At 35.3% G+C, this 13598-nt stretch overlaps 2 protein-coding genes across 3 annotated transcripts; one reads left to right on the top strand and one right to left on the bottom strand.

Annotated features, from left to right (window-relative positions):
• The first annotated feature begins 310 nt into the window (after positions 1–310).
• LOC106371704 (serine/threonine-protein kinase TOUSLED-like) lies at positions 311–4929 on the top strand. Its single transcript, XM_013811797.3, has 16 exons — positions 311–624; positions 704–784; positions 856–1050; positions 1293–1343; positions 1538–1645; positions 1742–1786; positions 2388–2500; positions 2728–2794; positions 2894–2963; positions 3078–3172; positions 3269–3448; positions 3530–3740; positions 3829–4093; positions 4200–4254; positions 4332–4493; positions 4571–4929. The coding sequence occupies exons 1-16, from the start codon at positions 388–390 to the stop codon at positions 4664–4666; spliced, it is 2031 nt and encodes a 676-aa protein (XP_013667251.2). The 5' UTR covers positions 311–387; the 3' UTR covers positions 4667–4929.
• A 3262-nt stretch (positions 4930–8191) lies between these two features.
• On the bottom strand, positions 8192–11514 carry LOC106371702 (beta-glucosidase BoGH3B). 2 transcript variants are annotated; one of them, XM_048743083.1, is made up of 10 exons: positions 11362–11514; positions 10900–11132; positions 10612–10816; positions 10432–10522; positions 10220–10362; positions 9609–9852; positions 9436–9540; positions 9167–9349; positions 8891–9095; positions 8192–8819 (listed from the first exon to the last, which is right to left on the bottom strand). In XM_048743083.1, the coding sequence occupies exons 2-10, from the start codon at positions 11117–11119 to the stop codon at positions 8335–8337; spliced, it is 1881 nt and encodes a 626-aa protein (XP_048599040.1). In that variant the 5' UTR covers positions 11120–11132; positions 11362–11514; the 3' UTR covers positions 8192–8334. The 2 variants fall into 2 exon arrangements, with proteins under 2 accessions (XP_048599040.1, XP_048599041.1); XM_048743084.1 differs by having other exon boundaries at positions 10900–11124; positions 11362–11489.
• Between the last annotated feature and the right edge of the window lie 2084 nt (positions 11515–13598).

Here is a 13598-nt window from a genome sequence, read left to right as displayed (position 1 = left end):
CTGTTGTAAATTGTTTTTTTTTTGTCAACTCATTAAGTTAGTTTTGACCAAAATACATAAATAAAGTTTTAAAATAATTAAATCATCATAAATATTTTGACATTATTACAAAGTCTGGTAATATATATTGTTTATAGATTTTTCAAATTAGTGAAGAAGCTTCATGAGTCCAGTAGTTTGATTAAAAGTGCTCATATTTAGTAATATCATAATTATTCAGAGTTAATTTTTGGATTTCAAATTAATTAATTACCCGATCCATTGACCCAAAGGAAAAACCGGATCCATCTTATAGTGTTGTTGTGATCTATGGTGATGGCCTGTGCTCTCTTTCCCTCCTAATTCCTTTAGGGTTCCTCAAATCTCCTTACTTCCTTCTTCGCTCCTATGTTTGAGAAGCGTGCTCAAGCGTTGGCAATGTCGGATGAGATGGTGATCCAATTCTCCTCCAATTCTTCCAATCAGTCCGATCACTCTCTCCCCGACAAACTCGCTAAGCTCGAGGCCCGCTTGACCGGCAAAACCGCCTCCTCCGCCAAGCCACTGCAGCTCTCCGTCTGGTCATCTCCTTCCACCGCCGCGGCGGGATCCTCTGAAGCCTCTATCAGTGATTCCGACGACGAGGTTGCTTTCAATGTTTTTCTTTGTAAATAATAATAATAATAATAATTCAGATTCAGTTATTCCTTTGTTACCGTCTCAGAATACAGGAGACTTCCTCATCCGAGCCAATACCAAAAAGCGCCACAAAGTTCAACACTCCACTGTTGTTGAACTTGCTGAGGTACTATTGATTCGGTTAGTAGATTTTGTGGTGTGTGTTTGCTTCTAATGAAGGATTCTGTTGAACTGAAGCCCCAAGAGGCGGCATCCGATGGAAGGAAAAACGAGGCTGAGACCAAGACAGGCCTTGATGTAACTGTAAGTAAGAAGAAACAAGGTCGAGCTCGGGCTTCGTCAACAGGCAGAGGGCGTGGTTCTAAAGCTAATAACGATGTCACCAAATCTCAACCTTTGGTATCAGTTCAACTTAATGTCTCTGATCACAAGGTTAATGTTATGATCTTACATGCAACACTTCTTATCATCATCGAGGATTTTTATATGAGTCATGGGTTTTGTGTTCTAATCTGAAGTATAACCTTCTGTGGCCTATAAAGGAAAATATCAAGCAGGGCAAGAAAAATTAAGATAATTTCTCACTTTGTTGAAGAGAATCTTTATCTTGATTTGCATTGATCTTGTCAACCAGAGACAGTCTATTGATATAATTCTGCACTTTTATTCTTCAGGATTTGGGGCCTGATGGACAGCTCAGGAATGGTGAAGGCTCTCGCCATGATGTAACTTTCTCCTATTGTTTCCTTTACTCTCTAGTATCTTTTGCCTAAGAGAATATGTTATATCTACGACTTATCTGCATCTTATATGTTTGTTAGAATAATTGAACATGATTGTTATATATGATTATCCTCAACAATGTAAACATACCATTATATCTTTCTTTACTGAGTTCTTTTCCTTGTTTATAAATCAGGATGATGTGTCATCTTTACGTGCAAAAATCACTGTGCTGGAGGAGGAATTGTGTGAATCTCGACAAGATTCTTCTGAGCACCAGAATCTTATACGGAAGCTTGAGAATGTATTGTGCGAACGCCTTTTAGATTTAGCTGATTCTGGTTATGCTGTTACCATTTTTGCCTATAGTCCCTGTTAATCTTAATCATGATATATGCAGGAGTTAAAAGATCTAAAAGATCAGGAACAACAAGTGAAGCAAAAGGTGGGCAAACTTTTCTGTTTCCGTGACCAAATAGGTTATAAGAGGTCCTATTATCTTTTTTTTTTTTAAATGTCCTACCTAGTATGGCATAGTTCCTTAGTGTTGTCAAGGATTCTGGGAGAATCTTAGATTAAATAAATATTATTATCCGTAAGAAGTATGGCAGTTCTATCCTGAGAAAAGGAAAAACATTTGCTTAGAATACTCGCTAAATTTATTTCTGCTAGAGAATTGAAATATCTATGAATGGTTGGATCTTGCCATTGTGTATGTCACATCTGTACTCCATGTGCAGGGCTCTTTTCATAGAACATGTATTAGTATTTCTCTAAGTAATTTAAGAGAAAATCTATTGCGGAACCGATGGTAGTGGCTAACATTTTGGCCTTCTAGTGACTCATAGCTGGTGGTTTTTAAAACCAATTGGGTATAGAGTCATGTCAGCTTGGTGTCCAAACTGGTAGAAATTTTGCACATCCTCTAGGAATATTCTTGGTGAAGAAACTGTCAATTTCTCTCTCCCTATTTCTCTGTAATTTTCATATTAGCTTGTACATTCTAATTCAAAACATGCGGACAACCTTTCTTTTTCTTGATGCAGACAACTAAAGTAATATCTGACCTTCTAATATCTGTTTCCAAAAGTGAGAGACAAGAAGCAAGGACAAAAGTCAAACATGATTCTTTGCGATTAGGCAGCGTTGGTGTACTCAGGTCTGCATAATGTATTTCATATTTGGTCTTAGTATATATTTCTTCAAATTTGTGATCTTTACATCAGTATGAGAATCATTTATACATTTCGAATGTAGTGAGTTAGTCTCACGTTTCTCCATGACCTGTAGCTTCAAGTTTTTTTTTTTGCTAGGTTGCGAGATTATTATCTTGTATTTGTGATTTAAAGTTCAATCTATCAGCTGTGACTGTTTTGGTCATTTCAGGACGGGAACCATCATAGCTGAGACATGGGAGGACGGACAAATGTTGAAAGATCTGAATGCTCAACTTGTAAGTTACGCTGTGTAGAGACTAGAGAGACAAATTTATCAAACAATATAAGTAATCCTGCAGTGTTTTTTTTTTTCTATGTAAATTTGCTACGAGCAGAAACAATTGCTTGAAACCAAGGAGGTTATTGAGAGACAAAGAAAACTCCTAAAGAAACGACAGAATGGTGGTATGTTTGTCTCCCTATCCTTCTGACTTTTTCATGTAATGTATGTTGTCTTTTCTTTTCCTAGTGCAAATTGTAATTATGTTAAGCACCCTTGGCTTTTCCATTTGGCTGTAGATAAGAGTGACGGGACTGATTCAGAATCAGGAGCACAAGAGGAAGATATCATCCCCGATGAGATTTACAAGTCTCGCCTTGCTAGTATCAAGCGGGTATGCCCCTCCTTATGCATCATCTCAATTTCTTACTTTTTCTATGTTGATTATTTTCTTGTTTCTTATGATACATCTATTGATTCAACCGTTCAGGAGGAGGAAGTGGTTTTGCGTGAGAGAGAGAGGTATGAACTGGAGAAGGGTCAGCTTATAAAGGAGATGAAGCGCATACGAGATGAAGATGGTTCTCGGTTCAACCATTTCCCAGTTTTGAATTGCCGATATGCGCTTCTAAATCTTCTTGGTAAAGGAGGATTTAGTGAAGTCTATAAGGTCAGAACATTGATTGATACCATTGTTTTTACGTGTGAGAGATATTTGCAGTAGTTTGATGATATTAGGGATTTTGAGCAGGCATATGATTTGGTGAATCATAGATATGTTGCGTGCAAGCTTCATGGTTTAAACGCTCAGTGGAGTGAAGAAAAAAAGCAAAGTTACATCCGACATGCCATGAGAGAATATGATATCCATAAAGATCTTGTGCATCACCACATTGTCCGGCTTTGGGATATATTTAGAATTGACCTGGATACATTCTGCACTGTTCTGGAATATTGTAGTGGTAAACCGAACATTCTCTCTTGGTAGATTAATGAAAGATTTGTCCGTGGCTTCAGTTCTCGTTGGTCTGTTTTGAATTTTTAATGCAGGAAAAGACCTTGATGCGGTTTTGAAGGCAACACCTAATCTTCCTGAGAAAGAAGCAAAGATTGTCATTGTACAAATAGTTCGAGGCCTTGTGTATCTGAACAAAAGATCACAGAAGATAATTCACTATGATTTGAAGCCAGGGAATGTTCTATTTGATGAGTTTGGAGTCGCAAAAGTGACTGATTTTGGTCTTAGCAAGATTGTGGAAGACAATGCTGGTTCCCAAGGAATGGAGCTTACATCACAGGGAGCTGGAACCTACTGGTTAGCAATCTAGTTTTAGTATATTCTCGATATGATTTTTCTTACTCTCTTCTACTTCCTGACGCCATATCTATAGCTAACGAGGTTGAAAAATCATGAATTTCAGGTACTTGCCCCCAGAATGTTTTGAGCTTAGCAAAACTCCTATGATCTCATCAAAGGTTAGCGAATGGTTCAATGGTGTCTTTATCAGAACGTGTTAGGAGTATTGTGGTCCTAAATTATGCTCAGTGTTCAGGTTGATGTATGGTCGGTTGGTGTTCTGTTTTACCAAATGCTATTTAAAAAGCGACCCTTTGGACATGACCAAAGCCAAGAACGGATACTACGAGAAGACACAATCATTAAAGCCAAAAAAGTTGAGTTCCCAGCAAAACCTGCCATCTCAATTGAAGCAAAGGTAGTTAAGCTGTGCCGTAGAACAACCAAATGGTCATAATATTTCTTCATGGTCACTCACTGTTGCATTTTCTGCAGGATTTGATTCGACGATGTCTAACATATAACCAAGCAGATAGGCCTGATGTTCTAACACTGGCACAGGATCCGTATCTTTCCTACACTAAGAAATGAGAATGTGTAGTCGTCACAAACAAACCGGAGATACTCAATGTCCATTGTTTTCTTTTTGTATAGATTATAAAGATTTTGTGTTTTTTTTAGTAAAGTTTTTGTTTGTTTATTTAAATCTTTTTTATCTCCCAGGTAACTTGAATATTAATTTCCGGTGAATTTGATTAGGCTGTTTTTCTATGCTCCGTACATCCGAATGAGTTATTTTTCATATAGAAAAAAATATTGTATGGTTATACAAAAATTTATGATTAAGTTGTAAATGTTTTGGTATTATTCTCTAATTCTATAATAGATGTTACTACACATCATTTGACAATTTTTTTTAAAATCTAAATATTAAGATAACTGTACTGGGAGGTGCATGTGTGATATAATATAATATAATGTAGTTTTAGTTGAAGGCATATATATAGTTTCATTTTAGGTTTTAATAATATATGGTGCTATCCAAATAAAGTATAATTTATTAAATTTTCTTTTAGGATTTTCTTTTAGATGATGCCCTAAATAAAAAACAAATGAGATAAATCATGACTTCTATTATAATAGACAACTAGATTTATAACTATCTAATTTTTAAAATGTATAAGTTATTTATAATATATTTTTTAAACTTTGATCTTATAACATATTTTCTACAACATTATTATTCTTCAAAGTTATTAATATAAATTGCTTATGATTTTATACATTATTCACTTTGTTATTAGTTGTCAATCCAAAATATTAAAATTTAAAAATACATAATAGTACTAATTAGTTATTAATTTAAAAAATCTTATAATTTATGTAAATGAAAAATATCCTTTTGCGATTTCTAATTTTTTTTGTGGGAAACAATTAAGTTCATTACGATAAGAATAGTTGTATATGAAGATATATTCAACTAAATTTTGAATTAAAAAAATATACAATAAAGTGAATATCTTCATATAGAATATTTTCAGTTTCTTTTGGAGTAAGATATTCTGTAAGTTAGTTGTGAAAAATTATTGTTGAATATCTAAAATAGTTCAAAATTCACAGATTCACTTACTTGCCTTGGCAAATCTTCTCAAATGTTTGTTGAGTATTTTTCAGAATATTAAATTAATGATTTGTAGTTATTATACTTAAAATGAAATTTTCAAATATACAATTTTATTTCATATATTTTTTAAGTTTCTACGATTACAAATGGCAATTTGACAGTAAAAATGGGATCGATTCGCTGCTTGAATTGCAAGACTCTTTATCACCATTAAAATTTACGAACCATTAACACATACATGCAGAACCGAAAGGATGAGCTTTTGAAATTAAATATACAAATCGGATTGTTTGCATAATTATTATCATTATGAACTGGAAGATTTTTTTTTATCATCATTACATATGCGTGAGATGAGAAAACAAATTTTTGTTGTGGTTCAACTCGCAAGTTTAATGGTATGTGCACGAATACAGAAATTAAAACTAAAACAAAGTAAATCAACAAATATATTCATCAACAATCACATGTGTAAAAAGATCTGTGTATTTTATATATTCTTAATAATATTAATTTGTATAATGATGTTTCAACATTTATTGTTAAGATTGGTCAAAATTTATTATTGGGATGATAAATATAAAAATAGATTTAGTACACTTTTTAAAAGTGTAAGAGATGTTTTAACCTAATTATCATACATGAAAAAATAATGTGATATCATTTAAAGATTTGTTGATTTACTTTACAAATTATAATTTTAATTTATCAATGTAAAAATAATACATGTTAAGATTTTAATGAATTGGTCTAACAACTTTTTAGCAGTAGATAAAAAACATGACTCTAAATTAATAGAGTAAAAGTATTTTATTTTATATCTGAAATAGAAATGAATATTTGTTTCTAACAAAATTTCTTTAAAATATTTGAAAAAGTAAATTGATATTATCGTTAAAATATAATTTAAAAGTTCTTAGAATTTTTAGATTTCTTTATAAATTAAAAATAAATTAACTTTAATTTCTAATGATATTTTATGATAATTAATTTTCAGAAATAAAATTTAAAGGATGCCACAAAGATTTTGTTAAATTTTATTTTACAAAATCTTCATTTTCATTTTAAATAAAAAGATGAAATATTGGAAGATATTATAATTAAATCATGTAAAATTTGATAAACTTTATAAAGAATGGTCCAAATGAAGAAAACACACATGAAATAACTTATAACATATGTATTAATAGTATAGATAATTTGTTTTTGTATGTTCTTAGTGATTCTTGAAATAACAATTTTGCCTTGTCATCAAAAAATTTTGACGCTCAAACCTCTTTCTGGTTTAAGAGACTTCTTTCCAGATTGTAGAAAGCAATGAATCATATCTCTAAACTTGCTTGCAATGATTTCTGGAACCATATCAAGCCTACGGAAAATGTCCACAATGTCAAATTCATCAACTGTCTATAAAAAGAACAAACTTAAACAAACAAAATGAAGCTCTTTGAGTTCAAAACCGCTGAAATAACACAATACCAAACCATTTTCTCATAGATATTCAAAGGGAAATAAGAATGTCTTACCAAATCAATGGTTTTTTTTTCGAAACAGTCTCGATAACCTCATGTTTCTTCTCTATAATTGATAATCTAGAATCACAAATACCAGAAAATAAACAAATAGAGCCATTAAACAGCAGAAAATCACAACAAACCATGACATGATGCGAAATCTGTACAACCATTACATTTCTCAAGAATTCAAAAACAAGACCATGAACGCAAACAAATCCTAACAGTACATAAACCGACATTGATAGAAAAAAAAAAGAATTCACAAGTTACATGAAATTTGTGATGTTTGGTGACCCGATTCCTTCGATCAAACAAATTTAGAGAGAATCCGAACAAACCAAAGAAAAGGAATATTGACTCTCCTCATCTTCGAAAAAGAAATCTCGAGTACACCACTTATCTGAGCTCATTTACATCCTCTCACATCTTTCGACCATTGCTTTCACTGCCCCATCATCCACTTAAACCTTTTCAACATTTGTTTCAACGTCATTCATGTACTAAACCACAACAATGTCGATCCATTCGAACAAATGATACTTATTCTACAACACCAATTTCTCAAATCACTTTGTTTTTCAATATCAATTAACAAAGAAAAGGTCTTAAGAAACAACTAAACTCTTTTGATTCATAAGGACAACAATAGAACAATCTATCCGGTTTTTATTTTGTGTATGAAGTTCTAATTATCTTGTTTCTCTACATTGACACTTTCTCGGAATTCCTCCTATTCTCAGAAGTTCTAATAGGATCCGTATGTTTCCTACTCTAAGTAATGAGACTGTGTAGTCTTCACAAACAAATCAGAGATATTTAAGGACCAGGTCCTACCTAGATTGTTTTCTTTTTGTATAGATAGTAAAAGTTTTTGTTTGTTTATTTAAATCTTTTTATCTCCCGGTCCCTTCAAACCATATTAACTTCTGGTGAATTTAGTTAGGCTGTTTTACTATAGTTACGTAACATCTACTATATTCTTAAAGCTTTGAATAGAATATAAACTCAAAAGTTGAGACAGGCTCCAAATCTTTCTGCCGTGGTCTGCTTCTCAAGTTATACAAACTCAAATGTGATCAGTTGAATAACTAAACTTATTGCTTAGGAACAAGACAAGCCTACAACTTGGATGGTTGTGTGGTCAACCCAAAACCGAACTGGTACAACGGGTCATAATGCCGATCGCCAACATTCATCGGCAGCTGATTCACCGACTTAAACCAAGTCCGAGCCAACTTTCCAGTGAACCCATAATCACCAAACAGAGCATCAGCCACTCCTTGACCTTCCGTCCCCGGAAGCCAAGCTGCCACAAGGGCATCAATGGTCGAGACATAAGGCTCCATCACCACGGGACGGCCAGACACAACAACCACCACACACTTCACTGATCCGCACACGTTCCCTATCGTGCTCGGACCAGGTTCACTTATGGTCAGGTTTGTGCTGTCCCCATACATCTCAGCATAAGGCGGCTCACCCACGACCACAACGGCGTAGTCAAATTCACCAGACTTGACGAAGTTTGCATCGGGGTTTTGGTTGTAGACGACTTGTGTGGTTGGAGCCACTGTATTCTTCACAGCCGCAAGGATCGTTGTACCTGTGAATCATCAAAACCAAACTCAGGATAACTAACATATGTAACATTAAGTTCTGTATTAGTAAACATACCAATGGTGAGGTCGTTGCCGTCAAGGCCTTGCCAAGTGATGGTCCAGCCACCACATTGATACCCCAAGTTATCAGCGTGTGTTCCCGCCACAAGGATCTTTCCCGTCTTCTTAGGCAAAGGAAGCAACGGGTTATCTCCTTTCTTACCATTCTTGAGCAGCACTAGAGATTTCCTCACAGCTTCACGAGCTAGCTTCCTGTGTTCCTGTACAAAATTTCAAAAGTGCTTTTGTTCAGTTCCATACTGATATAAGGAGGATACAACGAACAACGGACCTTGCTACCAAGCTGGTTGGCAAAGGTGAGATCAGCAAGTGGTTCCTCAAAGAGTCCCATTGTGAATTTGACTCTTAAGATTCTCTTCACAGCGTCGTCAATCCTGCTCATAGGGATCAGATTACTCTTTATCTGGCTGTTGATTTCATCTATAAACTCTGTGTAGTTGTATGGCACCATGATCTGCATCACAGAGAGACACACACATACAACAATCAAGTAACCAAATGGAGCGTATAACAAATAAATGTAAGGTAGAATCACTTAACCATGTCAATTCCAGCGCTGATTCCCGCGTAGACAGAGTATGAATAGTTAAGATGAGGAGGATTCGTGATCCTATCAATCCCCTGCCAATCAGAGATGACAAAACCCTGCAAAGGAAACAGTAGCTTTTAGAACCAAAGCACAGGCAGAGAAGCCACATGTATCACTTTCTTACTCTGAACTTCAACTTGTCCTTGAGGAAACCAGTGACGAGTTCCTTGTTAGCATGCATTCTCAAATCGTTCAAGGCAGAGTAGGAGACCATAACCGTTGCAACACCCTTGTTTATAGCCTTGTAATAACCAGGCATGTGAATTCCGTATAGGCCATTTGAGTCAATCACAGTGTTGTTCTCATCTATACCTCTCACTGTACCTCCATCTCCCACAAAATGCTTAGCACAAGCCGCAACTTTTGATCTGTAACCGTCACAAACTCATTTAGATAAACTCAAGATAAAAGACTGAAACGAATCTAACCAAACTAATAGTTTCAATGAGACATAAAAAGTGGTTTAGATGAGTGGGACATGGACTGTTTAGATGCTTCACACTGGTCGGTCCTACAGTGGCAAAGACACTTTAAGAACTTGTCTGAACCCTACTATAGATAGAGTTGAAACATGTCACATGTGTGAAATTGACAATCACTACATTGATTCATCTCTTATCCAGAATCTATTAACACTCAAGGACCAATAAGTTCTAAATAAAAGCCCCCGTGATCATGATGACCCGAGGCTTGTCCCCCACTTTGATCATCAAGACTCAAACATAAGATACTTACTTTCCACCGACAAAGGGAACACCTCTTCGCTCGGTAGTGAGGTCACCTTGCAAACCGGGTATAATCTCATTCATCTCTTGGACAATCCTATAATCCTCACTATAGCTCTCGTAGCATCTTCCCCATCTCGGATCCCTACAAACCTGTCCAAAGCAGAACTATTAAGCACACAGGTTTCTTGATCAGACTACTTCAAACTAGTATATACTTACTGCAATGCAGGGAGCAAAGGCATATGGGATTCCAGTCGCTCTAACTTCAAGTGCTGTTGCTTCCCCAATCCTCTTAAGAAGCATAGGATCCCTATAAGATAAGCAAAGTTGTTCTCAGCTTCATTGCCTTAGTCATGACTCATGAAGAACAGTTAAAAGGCCTTGTTGGAGAAAACTTGCCTGGTGACTCCAAGGCCTACATTGTGAGGGAAAATGGTGGCGCCGTACACGTTGTTGTGACCGTGAACAGCATCAATCCCGTAGATCATGGGGATCCCAAGGCGGGTGGAAAGAGCAGCCTTTTGAATCTCATTGACCATGTTCACCCAAGCTTCAGGTGTGGCCTTTGGTGCAGGCACACTTCCTCCACCGCTCAACACACTCCCTACACATACATCAAAGATAAACCCCCCACGATGTCAACTAACTTAGACTTAAACAGAGACAGTTCCTAAGATTTATACTTACCAATGAAGTAGTTCTTCATGACATCAGGAGTGGCGACGGTGCGTTCGATCTGAACCATCTGACCAATCTTCTCTTGGAGAGTCATACGGTTCATCAGGTCCCTGATTCTTGCACCCAAAGGCTGCTTTGGGTCTTTGTACTTTGGAGCACCCCCAGTATCAGCAGCGGCCAGGGTACAGAACAGCAGGAGAAGACATAAAGCCTTACTCAAAGTCCCCATTTTTTTTCTACAACTAACACAAGTGCACATAATGATATCTAAGCTATTAGTCAGAGGAACTGTTCCATTGTCTATTAAATTAAAAAAAAAAACTTAAAATAAGAAGAAACCCCAGATGAGAAACTCAGTCAGGAATCTTTAATGGTGTTGGTATAAAAACAGACTAAGGTATTTGAAATCAATACAGAAGGAAGAAAGGAATAAACTTAACGATTGGAGGAAGAGGAAACAAAGAAACTTACAGTCTTGGAAATGAGGTTTAGGGAGAGAATCTTCTTGGCTGGCGACTGTATAGTAATCTCTCTTCTCTGCGAAACAGTAGAGTGAGAGAGAGAGAGAGAGAGATCTTGGAAAGTGTGCTGCTTACTCTCTTGTTTTTTTTATAAAGCACTCGAAAGTTTGTTCTCCTTTTTCTCCACGTCCCTTCACACTTTTTCAAACATTTTACCCACAAAAAAGTTTAATACTCAGAAGAAGACTCATTTAGTTATCTTTGTGGTTTGTCATTTTAACTAAGTTTTAAAACAAGTTTTATTAATGGAAAAAAAAAAGAATTAGTTATCAAATGTGGCTTTCACATGCAAAACGAATTGCTGAACCAATTACAAGGGCAAACGATAATAAGAAGATTACATTGTTAGTTGTTTACTATTACTGTCTGGCTCTACCAAAAGGAAAACCAGTCATTGTTATTATTTGCCACTATAACATTATGTTAATGGTGGATAAACTTATCTGTGACATTCCACGTATTAAAATTCTAAATTTAGAGTAAAATCACACATGAAAATCAGCATTATGCAGATTATTAGGATGTTTATTTAAATAAGAGAAGAAAACATGAAGTATATAGAGATAATAATAACTATCCACTCTCGTGAGTCTCAAAGTTCGGCACAAATAGTGGGGACACTCAAGTCAAAAGTACACATCATGAATTCGTATTTGACAATCAATCTGAAATTTACTTAAATATCATCATTTTCGTTTTTGACAACTTTGCTATAATGCCCAAATATGCGCCAATGACTTAATATGTAGTATTTGAACTATAGCTTAAAATAAATATTACATAAACAGCATTATTTATTTAACGATTGCGTAAAACTATAAGTTTTTTTTGACTGAAGTAAAACTATAGTTATCTGTTTATTCTCTTGTTTAATTCGAAAAATATTGGTTTGTCGTGTTTTGACTAGGAGAAAACCGTTACTTCGCTGTATTTTTTCAGTTATAACTCATGTTATGAACAAAGAGCGTAGTCTATTATTGCAAAGCCAGTGGTTTTGGACTTGGGTGGTAAACGAATTTGCATATTATTTGGACGATCGCTTGGTTAAATGGGTGAAAGCGCATCGTGGAATCCGTGCACTGAGTTACCGTGTAATAGAAGAAACAAAACTAGTAGTATTTGGTTATTGCGAAATGGATAAGACGAGAGAATATGCTACCCACTAACGACTAATAGTAAGGTTGATTTGGAAGAAAACAAAAAGGGAAATTGCTACTCACTAACGACTAATAGCACAAAACATATGGCAACACGTGTGAAGATGCTTTCAGTGTCCAAACCAAAAATCTTGGTTTGGCTCAGTTCGGTACACTCGGTTCGGCAGAAACTGCAGAAGTATATACAAGGTCTTTAAAAGGGAGGTGTCTTCTACTAGTGACACTGTTACATGGATCCTTCAGAGGACATAATAACAACTCCTGATGGGCCTAATCTGTACACACAATCTTTAGTGGGCTGATAAGGTTTATGTTGTACCTGATTTGACTAACAACTACTTGGGATCTTAATTTGTGTATGAAACTATGGATCATCTTTCACTTTCAAAAGCAATGTTGTTCTTTTTTTGGACAGAGTTGGCCTTTGGTTATGACAAAGTCTAAAAAGCTTCTTTCATAGTGTAGAGCCTCACTGTCACTCTGTTTTTTGATATATAATTTTCTTTAAAAAAATATTTGGTTATGTTTCTTTTGCTTTTAGAAACGGTCGTTATTAAAAAAAGGAATAATAAAGATGACCAAAAAGAGTCCAATACACTAACTAAGATGCGATATCCTTAAACTAAACAGATTGATTGAAAGAAGAGACCATCAATCGTAGACCAAGTTATTTGACATTACGATATATGCAAGCTATCATAATACATAGACAAACATTAACCCTTAATTACCTTAATCTTTGTTTTATTTTATTACGAAACCTTAACCTATACAAGACATTACAAATCGTTTGTCATAAAACTTAAAGTATCACTGATGATTTTCTTTTAAGAAAAGGCATAGTATGGACTTATGACAATGTCTACAATGTTTTTTAACCAAAAAACATCGGATATAGATCCATCTCATTGGACCGAAGAATAGATAGAGCACGTCAAACTAATTCTCGTCCGGTCATCGATGATCCAGCTCGTAGCTTTAAACATGGTCCTCTTTAGAAGTCTAAGCAGTACACCGAGTGAGTTACCAT

Source organism: Brassica napus, chromosome A10, assembly GCF_020379485.1.
Source record: "Brassica napus cultivar Da-Ae chromosome A10, Da-Ae, whole genome shotgun sequence".
Taxonomy (NCBI): domain Eukaryota; kingdom Viridiplantae; phylum Streptophyta; class Magnoliopsida; order Brassicales; family Brassicaceae; genus Brassica; species Brassica napus.
This window is presented reverse-complemented; position numbering and strand designations above follow the sequence as displayed.

Coding starts and splice junctions, on each gene's coding strand:
- LOC106371704 (XM_013811797.3), top strand. CDS start 388: ATGTTTGAGAAGCGTGCTCAAGCGTTGGCAATGTCGGATGAGATGGTG. Junction 625..703: donor TCAGTGATTCCGACGACGAG/GTTGCTTTCAAT, acceptor TTACCGTCTCAG/AATACAGGAGACTTCCTCAT. Junction 4,494..4,570: donor CCATCTCAATTGAAGCAAAG/GTAGTTAAGCTG, acceptor CATTTTCTGCAG/GATTTGATTCGACGATGTCT.
- LOC106371702 (XM_048743083.1), bottom strand. CDS start 11,119: ATGGGGACTTTGAGTAAGGCTTTATGTCTTCTCCTGCTGTTCTGTACC. Junction 9,350..9,435: donor TCAGCGCTGGAATTGACATG/GTTAAGTGATTC, acceptor TCTGTGATGCAG/ATCATGGTGCCATACAACTA. Junction 9,096..9,166: donor CCAACCAGCTTGGTAGCAAG/GTCCGTTGTTCG, acceptor AATTTTGTACAG/GAACACAGGAAGCTAGCTCG.